Source organism: Protopterus annectens, chromosome 14.part0, assembly GCF_019279795.1.
Source record: "Protopterus annectens isolate FY-2018-M chromosome 14.part0, PAN1.0, whole genome shotgun sequence".
NCBI lineage: Eukaryota > Metazoa > Chordata > Ceratodontiformes > Protopteridae > Protopterus > Protopterus annectens.
The window spans coordinates 527,707,964-527,722,205 of record NC_056748.1 but is presented as its reverse complement, the minus strand read 5'-3'; the positions used below and the strand labels follow the sequence as shown (position 1 = coordinate 527,722,205).

Here is a 14,242-nt window from a genome sequence, read left to right as displayed (position 1 = left end):
AAACCCCATAGTTCATAACCAAGTAAAGGATATCATCACATAGTTTGAATAAGTTGTTACTGGCCACTCTGCCATTATTATTATCATAAATTAGGTTACTGCATCATAGTTTAGACAGTGCCACTTATGAACCATGGTTCATACTGTTTATTGGTGTACTTGCCCGTGGATCTATTGCACAGTTGTATCTATAAACAGAAGATAAAGTGGTAAGTGCGCTTATTTTGCTAAATGTCTTTTTTACAAATCTCGATATTTATTCGGCTTTTTTTCCTGTACTCTCAACAGGTATAAAAAAAGATGCAGAATGTCCTACTTCCTGTGCAGAAAATAAGCACCGGTCAGACTGCGAGGAATGTGAGGGCTTGGGTGTTCTGTCTGGCAGATGTCAGTGGCGACAAGGTGACGGCAAAGGTAATGATCTGCAGAAATTATACTGGCTGTTAGCACACTGTGCAAGTGCTGGAATGACTAAGTCTGCCTTGAGCTTCTGCAGCATAAATCCTCTGACTTTCTAGAATTCAGACACTCATGGGTTAATCTTCCCTGTTCATATTTTCTGTTTTATTTTGGAGCCATTGTCATTCAGACAGAATACATACAAAGGACATTCATTTACAGTAACATTCAATGTTGTCATATTGTCATAACTTTGTGAAATGTTACATTAAGGGTGGTATGCCAGGAAACAGTGATCGTGTCCTTAAAGATTACTGATGAAGGGTAAATATAATGTGAATAACCTTTACAAGCAGATGTTGCGAATAACCTTTAAAAGTGAAACGATTGTATTGTTTCTTACAAGATTTTCATTCCTTCATTCATTTGAATGATGATGAGCAAGGAGTGAGTCGTAATGAGTCTTAAGATGCCCTTGTTTCAGTAAGTCCATGGACGTACCAACTACAACAGTAACTGAAAACAGAGGACAGGTGATAAAATCTGCAAGAACAACCAGGAATTGTTAACTAAAATAACATTTCCCTGTAAAAAAATGTCTTGTGCAAACTAGCACAGGAGTGATTATGTGGTTCTGTAGAGAATGTGAACCCTTATGCAGTCCACAGTCATCATTTCCCTACAAACAGAACAGTACTAGATACAGACTCACTCTGACAAGGAAAAGTGGATGTCACAAAGGCTGTTCATAGCACACTTCAGAAGGTTGTAAGACAGATCAATGCACAAATGCTCTTCTTTGTAGAACTAGAAAGAGAAAGCAGAGTGCATGGCTAGACAGAGCAATTTAGGAAACATCCAGGCTGTACAGACACTGACAGCTGCATTTGCAAGAATACAGAGATTTCCTTAAAGTGTCAGAGTTGTTCAGGTAATACACAGTAAGAAGCAGATCAAAATGACCTTTGCATACTTATTTATTTATTTATTTTATTTATTTATTTTACATTTGTTGACCGGGCTAGTCTAACTGGATATATGTCCATTTTCAGTAGAGGCCCGGGGAGAAAAGCTCCAATGGAATATTACATTGTTAATACAGAATAGACCATACAAGATTAGAATTAAAAAAAAAAAGTTAGGCAATATATGCAATGTACAACTATGATAGTAGCAAACAAGGAGAAAAATGTCCTAATGTCTTTGTACAAATAAATAATAATAAAAAAAATATATATATTTTTTTTTTTTGTTCATACAGGGTAGACCAGTTTGACAGTATGGAAAAAAGACAAAGTTAAGAGGTATTAGCAGAGAAAAGTTAAACTCAATGTCCTTCTACCCCTTTAGGAATAATTTGTTAACTTGCAGAGACTCCCATTTCAACAAGAGCATACACTTGATGGAAACAGTCCATCTAGAAAATACAACAAAAATGCTACAGGTTATATAAAAAAGTCAGCAAGAACTTAATTGTTTGTTTTATACAGGTGAAAAGGACATGTATGTGTGAAATGTTTCTGTGGCAATCTATTAAAAATAAATTTGTAAAACTATGTTGCATGCAAGCAAAGTGACTGACACGTTTTACAGCTTTGTCTTCTGACCGGCAGCTACCAGAACAACTATGCAAGAGGAAGGGGCTTCATTGCTTGTACGCCAGACTTAAAATCAGTTCCAAGGTTGCTCTACCAAGTAAGGTCAAATCCTAACCAGAGCAGCCTACTTCAGTGACTGGCCATTTTGGACAAATACAACTATCTGAGCATTTATTTGTCATGTTACTGGATATGTATTGACATGACATTTCAGAATTTCTAAGTTTGTAAAGATTCTAGTGTTCATTTTTAACATGTTTAGATCTGTAATGTGTTATAAACAGCTTATTGCATTTGCTCATAACATTGCTCTTTTAATTTTGTACATGCTTAGGATTAAGCATCCTTCTTTAAAATAATAAATAAAATTCATAAATGAAGATTCCGCTAACATAATAAAACCAACATAGTTTAAAAAGCTAACTGTCACCTTCTTTAAAAAGGAATATAGCAGAATAAACGGTCTAATCAGTGTATAAGGAACCTGGCAGCAACATAAGCAACATTTTTACTTAAAGAGAGCAGCAGAGATATATAACCATATTCCTAAGGATGTGCAGTGATGAAAATTCCTAATGAAATTACAAAAATGCAGCTTAGTCTACAGGTTGAGGTTTCAGGCTATGAGGTATAATGACATTCTGCGGATGTGGGCTTGATTTACTGGACCTCTACTTGCGGTGTGCGACTCTGAGCAAGTCACTTACTCAGAAAAGCTGCTGGATCACCTCCAAAAACATGTATATGTGCCTATAGGGCTTACAGGTTAAAAAGACATGGAAAAGACTTAAGGCAATACCAGGAGTGCAAAAGGAAGTAGCTGTTATATCACTAGAATCACTAGTAAAAAACAACAGTCAGGGAGACGGACAAAGTATCCGACTAAAATAGATTGCATCTTCCATCCAAGCCTATGCTTCTGTATAACTTTCACAACTTATTTTTGCTTGGGTTATTTATCAATTAATTGTATTTTTTCAGGAGTGTTTTTAAAGGATTTTGGTGAATGTTTTTATATATTTGGTATATTACATTTGGTAATACATACAATTATAAAATACTTTGCACTTTGCTTTTTACACTTTGCACTTTGACCTGGATATTAGGTTCTGAGGATGTCTATGCTGAATTGCTCAAAAGAGCTTAACCTAGTGTCCTTTTGTATTATTTTATTTGATATTTTGGATGTAGTGAACATTTAGTTTAGTTTTATTAAACACTGATAAGTAGAGAAGAAGACGTTGTGGAGTTCTTTTGGAAATACCACTACACTTCAGTTTGGTTTAATAACTTTTATGAATCCCCTTCAATATTTAAGGCTGCAAGAAAATCAGTAGGAGAAATAAAATTAAGAGGAAGACGGTATGAGTAATTCTTGTTTTGTCTGTTCACTCAGAGCAGTGTACACTTAGTATAAGCCTTAATGAATCCCAGGGTATGTATGCAATCTGAGATGAGCCAGTAAATGATCAAATCTGATCAGTGTTCTACCCTGGTAAACAAAATTAAATTGTTTATTTATTTATTTATCTATTAGCATTTGTTTACTGGGATAGTTTGACTGAGCAGAGGCCCAGAGAGAAAAGCTCCATTATCAGTTTCATACATGAACAACAGTTCCATTATTCAGACATCATGGACATCAGTTATGTCATTTACAAACTGTTTCAAGTATAAAATAGATCCTACTTAATGTAATTCTTTTTTTTAAGGTTCACAAGACAAGAGGTAAATCATTAGTGACAGAAAATTGTTTTAAATAACTTTTTTCTTAAGTAAATTTTTGCCAGCATAAATAGTTTTTTATGCTTGATGTGAAAATGTTACAGAAGGGAAATTAACGAACTGTGCAACCTTGTCTAAAGACATCTTTTTCTGCCACACCACTGCCCCCCACAAACACATGTGTGAATTGCTAAACCTGAAGTACTATGCATGAGTGTAATTTGGATGGATGGATGGATGGATGGATGGATGGATGGATGGATGGATGGATGGATGGGTAGCTGTAAATTCACCAATGGGTTTAGCACCACTGACCTTCATGAATATGGGAGATGTAATCACCTCAACATATACTTGTTTGGCCCACCTTTGGATATTTGTATTGCAAAATATAAGGGTTAGTATTTTCCATGGGAAAGTAAGTCTTGGCTTTTTAAGAGCCTCACTGCTCAATAACCTGTTAAGTACCTATGAGTCTCAGAACCTATGGATATCCAATACAGAATTAAACATAAATGTTGTGTTGTCCTTTCACATATTAGATAAAATGCTGTAGTACATTCTGAGTAGAAACTTTAACCTAAGGTTACATTTACCATTAAAAACATTGTTCTGTTTTTTTTTTTTCAAATAATATTTTATTGATTCAAAAAACAGACTCAGTGTAGAACTGGCAGTGAACTGTACGGTGAGACATACACTTCAAAAAACAAACACCATAAACACATATATAAACAGGCTTAATTCCACTTATCTATATATACTATATACAAGAGTGCCACCAAAACACATGAATGAACAAGACACATCAAGGGACTTAGTCTGTTTAAGTAGATGAAAGCAAACAAAATATTTCAATAGATTAGTAACAAAAACTACATGGGATAAACTGGGTAATACATGAATTACTTGTTTAGGTGTTTACAAAAACTAGTCTAGTCATCAAGAATGTGATCAAATAAAGTTCTCCAAAGATTCTGGTAAGAAGTTTGTTAACACTTCTTATAATAAGTTTTTGAGAGGAAATGTATGCGGTTGTCATGCCTCTAAAACCTACCCATGATAATTTGGTGCAGTCTAGCCAGTAAAAATATTCTTCTGTTTTAAATGATTGTTTTAATATTTCTCTTATTTCACAATGTTATATTTTAGTATCTCTGCAATAGCACCTATCTGTTCTGATGTGCACTTTTTCTTTCTTCTTTGCTTACTAGGAATCACTAGAAACTATTCAACATGTTCTCCAAGTCTTCAGACATGTCCTAATGGATACTGTGATGTTATTGAGAGCAGAAATTCATCCATATGCCCGCAGGACTGCACAAGTGTGTTTTTTAAATCTTTTTTTTTTTCTTGTAGAATGCCTGTAGCTCAAATGCTTCTGAAACAGTGAATATGCATGAATTTATATAAATAATCTTTGCATGACATACCTTTGACATAATCCATAGTCTGTGTTGAAAGATATGCATTCAACTTTTCTGGCATATAGTTCTAAAAACAAGATTACTCAAATGCATAGGTAAATAAGTAAATAATATGTCCAAAGAGAGGTGTAGTTCAACAGATTTTGTATAGCACCTTCTCTGTGATAAGACAGCATGTTTTAGGCTGCCCTCCCAAGATTTACAGTATTCAGTTTCAGTGTATTTATCTAATGAATCATGCAAATGCCTAAAGCAGGAAAAATAAATGGCCATGTGTGTTTCCTGTAAATATTAATTTGCTTAGTAACGCAGCATTCTTGCAAAGAATATGGTTGATACATTTTTGGTGCAAGAGAAAATAACATTTTTAGGATTAAAATTAACATGATTAACGTGACCATGAAACATGTAACAAGTTTTGCTGTTATGCTTTATAAAGTGCAAACAGTATATGACAAGTTTCAAAGGAAGCACTACTACTGTTTATTGTGTATTATTCTGGCTAATCTAAAACTATCACTTTTGTATAAGTATTTTCTCTTATTCTCGACATGTCAGTATGCTGAAGCTTGCCTTGTTGCAAGTACTTTAGAAAGAGATTGCATAACTCAAAAGAAGAGATAAAAGTTGAGTTTTTTTACTTTTTCAACTGTTCCTTTTTTCTCCAAGTTTGTACAACCTTGGAAATTATATATATATATATATATATATATATATATATATATATATATATATATATATATATAGGTCTACTTCATTTGCCTGACAACTCAAATGACTGACACTCATTTGCCCGACAGCTCATTTGCTCGACAAACTTTCTAGGTGAGGCTTACCACACCCCCTGATGTGAGGGGCTGTGCCCCCCACACCCCCCCAACTATATATAACAACTCCACGGTTGCACAACAGTGGGGAGGGGGGCAAATCCCATGTTTTTGCCTTGATTACTTTTTGTCGAGCAAATGAGCTGTCGGGCAAATGAGTGTCAGTCATTTGAGTTGTCAGGCAAATGAAGTAGACCCATATATATACACACATGTGTGTGTGTGTGTATATGTATATATATATATATATATATAGAGAGAGAGAGAGTTAGAGTGGGAGACAGACAGACAGACTTGGGGTTATGGGAGAAAGCTACCACATCTGTGATTGCAGGAAGAGTGCAGCCAACATCAGAGAAAGTAGTGGAATAGTGTTTTGCAGGGTTTTTTTTGAAGGGCAATTTCTTCGACTTATGGTTTTCTTTTACTTAGCTATTTTGATTATGTTTTGCATCTTCATTAAGACAGAAGCAATGTCTCATTTCAAACCTAATTCAGAATGTGTGCTGCTGGAACCTGATGGTTACCTGCAGTCAGTGTGACTCAGTGGTGGGCATCACTGTTTTTCAGAGTTATGTGTCAAACTACGTAATCAGGCAAAACAAACATAGAACTATTGATACGAAGCAATATTTCACACAACAACTAACCAACCACAAAAATAATCTCAAAAAATGTTGGTCTACCATTTCAACACTTCTTACCCAGGGATCCAAACAAAATCCCACCCCATTCACTGACAAATCCCCATCATAAATTGCAGAAATGTTTAACTCTCACTTTATAGAAAGCATAGTTGGCATGTTCAATGATACACGCAAATCCCTTAGTCCCAACCCCACAACTAATCTAGACTCATCTCTCTCTCTCAAACACCTCCCAGCCATACTGCACTCTCTTCCCCCTCCCTTAGTCCCAACCCCACAAATAATCTAGACTCATCTCTCTCTCAAACACTTCCCAGCCCTACTGCACCCTCATCCCTCAGTTCTCAAATGATCTCAACCTCATTCTCTAAACCCCCAAACATGTCACTAAAACCTATACCCACTAGCTATATATGTAATCTACTGCATAAAATAAAACCTTGCTCTCTTTCTGCAGACAGTCTTCCAGCTGAGTACTTGAAAACTGCCACTGATGACATAGCCTATCCTGCCAGCATTCTGATTAACAGATCAGTCATTGAATCCCAGCCCTCTTCCCAGGAAAAAATCCATTAATAATGCGACTTCCGGCTGTATCCCACCAGACTGCCACCAATTAAATATTACAACCAGTCAGTACCTCACTGGACTGCCAACAAATAAGTGTGACGTCCCTTGCTGTCCTGGGTTAGTAGCTAAAGTGCTTCAGTCCTCAAGACTGACTCTAATATGAGACTGTGACTTAAACAGAAGTAATATTTCACAATTTTCCTCTAAGAGCACAACAGGAACACCATAAACATCTGTCCACTCCAAATGAATATTCTTGTTATACACTTCAGAGCAAAGTGTCCCAGTTTAAGACCTCTGATACACTCACACTAAAAATCTCACACATCCAAACACTTCTGGGAAAGCCTGACACAGATTTCCAGCTGTGTCCCTTCCCTAAAATAATATGGTAATGCTGCCACCAATCAGAGTGTCTTCATACCCTTATAAAGGGGTGTCCAATTATGAAAATTAAATACCACAATAAATGATAGCTATGACCATAAATGACCAGGCCTTTGAAAGGAACTGGGGAGTATCAAACAGGTAGAAGCACTCTCTAATCACCAAAGAAAAAAAACACTGATTTACAGTCATAATGTAAAGTTATAAAAAACATTTAATAATAAGTAAAAAAATGATTACAAGAATGTAAATTAATAGCTTTCAATAAACACCAGATCTCAATCACTGAAAATGTAAAATTAAACTGCAGGATAAAAGTCCATTATTCTAGAAAAACTCTATTGTAATACCTAAGCTTTCCTAGTCTAACTAAAGAATACTGTCCCTGATCTTATCTAACACAGAATCGCAAGGTTAAGGTAAGCTTACAGTTCTGGTGAGTTCTCTTTTCTTGGTGTCCACTGACTGCACAAAACTTGACAAACTGCTCAGTACTTGACAAACTGCAGTTGCAACTGTCTAATTTCAAAATATAACAGTCAGCTGTTTGAAAAAAGTTCTTTTTCTGTCAATCAGCTATTTAAATAGCAACTAGGAACATTCTAAAGACATCACTCACAGCTGATTCTCCACAGTTTGTACTTTAGAATGTCCCTCTCAAACATGCACAGTTAGAAATGTATCAAAACATGACAGATTTCTAAACATTCTGTATATACAGGGAAATAACATTAAAACCAACTTATTTACATTTCACAATTAGACATGCTGGCATACAATGCAAGTTAATCTAAAAATATACATAAATCTCCTGCCAGGCATTCTAACACAGATGACAGCGTTTTCATTTTCTTCACAATCCCAGCCCCTCCCATATGACTCAAGCACGATTTTCAAGTGACCCTTGAAACTGAAGCTTGAGAAAAATGGTTTTGTCTGGGAATATCTTCCCACTCCTCTCCTGGGCAATCCATTTACATTAGCATTATTAACCCCACTGCAGTGTTCTCCTTCTGAGGAAATTTGGCTGAGCACAGCCCCCACCCCATTATCCAAAGCTCTACCTGTAGAATAAATTCTTTATTGTAATCTGGGCTGGCTAACACAGGGAGTCCTCCCAAAATCTCTTAGTTTTTGGAATATCTGTTCACAATCTGTGGTCCACACTACCTTGTCTGGTTTATTCTTCCTAGTTAGGTCTGTAAGGGATGCAGCTATGGTACTATAATTGGGCACAAATTTCCTGTAGTACCCTGCTGTCCCTAGAAATGTTCTCACTTGTTTCTTAGTAACAGGAACTGGCCACACTTGAATAGCTTTTACCTTGACAGATTATGTCCTAATTTTACCATTTCCCACTCTGTGTCCTATGTAAGTGACCACTGTCATACCCACATGACACTGGGTTTAATGACCTCCCTAACATGTTAGTCTGCAAATGTCCTTAGCATAATGTTCAATGTAGAGTTTAACCTCTCCCCAAGACCATTAGTCCGGGGATGGTAGGGAGTGTTCTTCAAATGTTTCACCCCACAACACTTCCACAGATAAGTCAGCAGGTCTGACATGAAGTCGGCACCTTGGTCATCAGTATTTTCCATGGAAAACCTTCTCTGCTGAAAATTTCTAGCAAAACATTTGCAACCTTTTCTACATCAATGTCACCTACAAAAAGAATCTTAGGAATTTTAGGCAGAAGTGGCATACATTCTAGGCTCTACCAACTACTGTACTACCTCACCTTCCAGCCCTCCCTTAGGAGTCCACTCTTTATACAACAAATCTTTGTTCCCTTATACAGAATCCCCTCTTCCTTGAGCCTCAGATGCTTCCTTAGCCATCTTCCTTAAGCTTTGTACTGTAGGGTCTGTAAGTTGAGCCTGTCTCAATTGTACATCTGTGACCCTCCCAAGCTCCCCTTCCACAGGAAGCCAAATATCTTCTGACATCTCTACCTCACTGTCAATCTGGGTACCATCACTCCCCTCCATCCTTGCAGTTACCGTGTCCAAGGGAACATCAGTACCTCTCAGCAGCTTTGCCACACTTTCAGCCTTACTGTTACAGGATAGCTCCTTCTCTGAAGCAGCCACCACACTAGTCCCCACTTCAGGTATGAGAGCTGTCTGGTTCTCTTGCAGACTACTGGACATAAATGCCTGTCCCCCAGCCTATGTGCCACTGAAGCACACAAGACATTGTATCAACATAGTCATTCCCTATCAGGACATCTGCAGTAATATTCTCAAATGCAAGCTCCCTTCCACAGGAAACTTAGTAACTTCTGACAGCTGCGCCTTGCTGTCACTCTGGGTACCACCACTCACCTCCATCCTTGCAGTCACCATATCCAAGGGACCATCAGTACTCACCAGCAGTTGTGGCTCACATTCAGACTTACTGCTATCAGATAGCACCTTCTCTGAAACAGCCACCACACCAGTCCCAGCTTCAGGTATGAGATCTTTCTAGGTCTCTCCCAGATTACCAGACCTACTGGCTTTCTCCAAGCCTGACTACGTGTCACTGCATGTACACAAGGTACTGCATCATCAAGGTCATTCCCTATCAGGACATCTGCAGGAGTATCCTCAAACACTCATTCCCTATCAGGTCATCTGCAGGAGTATCCTCAAACACTCATTCCCTATCAGGTCATCTGCAGGAGTATCCTCAAACACTCATTCCCTATCAGGACATCTGCAGGAGTATCCTCAAACACTCATTCCCTATCAGGTCATCTGCAGGAGTATCCTCAAACACTCATTCCCTATCAGGTCATCTGCAGGAGTATCCTCAAACACTCATTCCCTATCAGGTCATCTGCAGGAGTATCCTCAAACACTCATTCCCTATCAGGTCATCTGCAGGAGTATCCTCAAACACTCATTCCCTATCAGGTCATCTGCAGGAGTATCCTCAAACACTCATTCCCTATCAGGTCATCTGCAGGAGTATCCTCAAACACTCATTCCCTATCAGGACATCTGCAGGAGTATCCTCAAACACTCATTCCCTATCAGGTCATCTGCAGGAGTATCCTCAAACACTCATTCCCTATCAGGTCATCTGCAGGAGTATCCTCAAACACTCATTCCCTATCAGGTCATCTGCAGGAGTATCCTCAAACACTCATTCCCTATCAGGTCATCTGCAGGAGTATCCTCAAACACTCATTCCCTATCAGGTCATCTGCAGGAGTATCCTCAAACACTCATTCCCTATCAGGTCATCTGCAGGAGTATCCTCAAACACTCATTCCCTATCAGGTCATCTGCAGGAGTATCCTCAAACACTCATTCCCTATCAGGTCATCTGCAGGAGTATCCTCAAACACTCATTCCCTATCAGGACATCTGCAGGAGTATCCTCTAACACACCTACTTGCTTGCTTCCTCTTCCACCCTTCCAGTCAAGATGAACCCTAGCCAAAGTTATTTAGAATGGGGTCCCTCCCAATACCCTGACAGGAGTGGCCTACCTAAGCAAGTCCTGCTCTTCTTTAACCACTGCAGGCCTCACAATGGTTGTATCAGAAGTTGTGTCCCTCTTAGCCGTTACCTGTTTACCATTTACTAAGATTGGATATACATTTTGATGATAATATGACACCCCGGTTATTTCTAAACAACTTACCAGTGTCAGTTTGTCATCACCACTTGCTGGGTCTCTCACCTTTTGTTTCACACCTTGTCTTTATGAACATTTGATTGCTATGTGTCCCCTCGGGTTATACTTGAAAGATATGATCCTTAAGCATGCATTTGGATTAATAGTTTCCCCAGTTAATAGTGCACACTGTTGGAGTGGTTTAGACTGCCCCCCATGGGTTCCCTTATTTTCATGTACAGCACTGGGTATCCCTCTCCTATGCAGTGGGGCTCTGCTTGCCAACTAGAGATTCCCTTTTCTCACAAACTCCTCTGCAGAGTTGCATTCACAGTCTGCTAACCAGACTCCAGTGTCATCAGACAAAGTACTGAGGGCTTGTTTCCTCACCAAAAGATCTGCCAGTCCCTCAAAGGTGGTGACCTGACACTCACTAACCCATATGTGAAAATATGTACTTAAGTCGGCAAAATAATCACGTACACTTTCATCTGCCCTGCGTCTACGTTCACAAAACTTTTTTCTATAAGCTTCATGTGTAAGCTTGAAACAGTCAAGCAAGAAATATTTCACTTTTTCATAATTCAAACAGTCTACATCATTTAACTTTGCTACAACCTGAGTAGCTTAACCATGGAGTAAGGGAGTCAGGAGATGAACCCAGAGCTCATGGTCAACATCATATTGTCTACATACCCTCTGAAAAATATGAATAAAACTATCAAAGTCATCTCATCCCTGTACTGAGGAAAAAAGTTTACTGACCTTTTCAGCTTCTGGGGTCCAGTTATTCCCATCCTCATTACTCCCATGACCCTCTCAAAGGGTTCGAAGCTCCATTTCATGCTGGCACTGTCTTTCATTGTCCTCAACCTCTAAATAGAAGAAGCAGAAAAAGAGGAAAAGCAGCACAACTAGAGCAGGATTCACAGCAAAACAAAACATTTAATGCAAAAAGTAAGCACTTTTATGCCCCAAAGGATGCTTCTTCGGACTTCAATACACTCATGAGAAGACCCCAACTTATTTATAGTATTAAAAGCAATCAAATTGCAATCAGCTAAAATCACTCACTCAATTAAAAACTCAAACCTTACAAATTTTTTTTAAAGCAATAGGTGTATGCCTATGTGCAAACTAGTCTATAATTTACAAAAATGTATATGAAAATATATCAGAAAACATATACAAATATATTAAACAGTGCAATAACTACATCTATTGTAAAAGCATTAATCTAAAACATTTATATAGAAATACATAGATGGAATCCATGCATGCTTTAAAAAGTACATAATTCAATGCTTCAAGGGTCTGTCAACTAAAATGGTCTAAGTGCTACCTTGTCATTGAAGCCAAAACCCCTGTTTGCCTGCATCCTAATGATCCATTTAATTTCTTTTCACTCTGTAAAATTCTCAAAATTTCCTAACCTATGAGTATGAGGAGTTAATTCTATGACTAAAAATAAAAATGTATGTGAAGTACCATGTTCCAAAACATGTCTTGCTAGGGCATTCCCTTCATCCTCTCTGTTGATGCCATAAATATGTTCCCTAACTCTGTCTCTCAGAGTCCTATTGGTCATCCCTATATAGAAAGATTGGCATTTAGTACAATAAGCAAGATATGTAATGTACCTACTCATACAATCAGCATAGTGTCTAAAAGTATATGTATATTTAGTAGTAGGATGTGTGAACTTATCTTGACTGCACATATATTGGCAATGGTTACATCATCTACAAGGAAAAGTTCCTTGTCTTTGAGACACAACAGAACTGCTATTAGATGTAACATCCCTGTAACACAACAATCTTTTCAATGATTTATTATTTCGATATGAGAAACTTGGTTGTAACCCCACTATGTTACTTATCTTCTCATCAGATACTAAGATTGTCCAGTTCTTATTCTTAATGTCATGTATGGCCTTATTGTTGTTGGTATAGGGTATCACCATCCTACATTCATTCAGTGCTCTAGAATTATTAGTATTATGCCTAGTGATATCGACTCTATCATATTTTCTAAAGTATGGTCTGCCTTTCATATGTCTATCTACAAAATCTAGTGTTTCTAATTTGTTGTATTCATGTAGCATATAGCCTCTATCCTTCAGTTCATCTTTCAATACTAAGAGGGTCCTTCACAACTAGACTGTAAGCTACTGAGCCTGGAAACTCTCAAGCCCTGGCTCTGTAAGACATTCTTATAAATATTCTGGGGATGCATGCTTTGCCTATGCAACAGACTATTCCTTCTACATTCCTTCTTATAAATCTCAGTGCAGATGATACCATCATTTTTATCAAGGACACATCTAAAAATTTAATCTTCTCCAGAGACCATTTAGCAGTAAACTGCAAAAATAGGGGTAGAATTAATATATTCAATGAACTGTCTCAAACCATCTACAGTGCCTTTCCATAAAAGAAAAATATCATCAACAAAGTGTTTATAGTAGGGTATGCAATCTAAAAATCTCGTGTTTGTTTTAATATACTGTCTTTCCCATTGTGCCATTACTAAATTCGCATAGGAATTGGCACATGGGGTACCCATAGCCACACCCTTCGTTTGAAGAAAGTACTGATTGTCAAATGTAAAAACATTATTATTCAGAGTAAGTTCTAACAGAAAACAGTATAGTTGAATATTGTCCGCAGCAACATTTTCAGATCTCATAAAGTCCTTAACCAATTCAATGCCTACATCATTTGGGATGCTGGTAAAAAGTGATACCACATCAAGTGTTACTAGAACAACATCTACATGAAACATTTCTGAACTTAGAAAAAAAATAAAAAAAAACAGAGAAACAAAAAGGGGTTTTTTTTTAAAACAAGCCAGAAAATTGCTCAAGGCAAAAAAAAAAAAAAAGGGGGGGGCACCCTTTTTTAAATGAAAAAGAAAAACTTAGCAAATAAACAGAGAAAAATACTTAAAATCTCAAAAGTGGCTCCCTTCTTCTCTCAGCGTTTTTTCCTCTTGGAGGGTGCTTCACCAACAGCCAACAAGCCTGAAAAGACGCTCAAACCACGAGGCAACTA

General features: G+C 37.6%; 1 protein-coding gene across 1 annotated transcript in view; it reads left to right on the top strand.

Moving 5' to 3' along the window:
- Positions 1–14,242, top strand: part of RET (ret proto-oncogene) — a 314,327-nt gene that overhangs the window by 138,072 nt on the left and 162,013 nt on the right. Inside the window, exons 6-7 of the mRNA XM_044056282.1 lie at positions 289–414; positions 4,937–5,047. Coding sequence (XP_043912217.1) covers positions 289–414; positions 4,937–5,047 — 237 coding nt within the window. The remainder of the gene's footprint in view (positions 1–288; positions 415–4,936; positions 5,048–14,242) is intronic.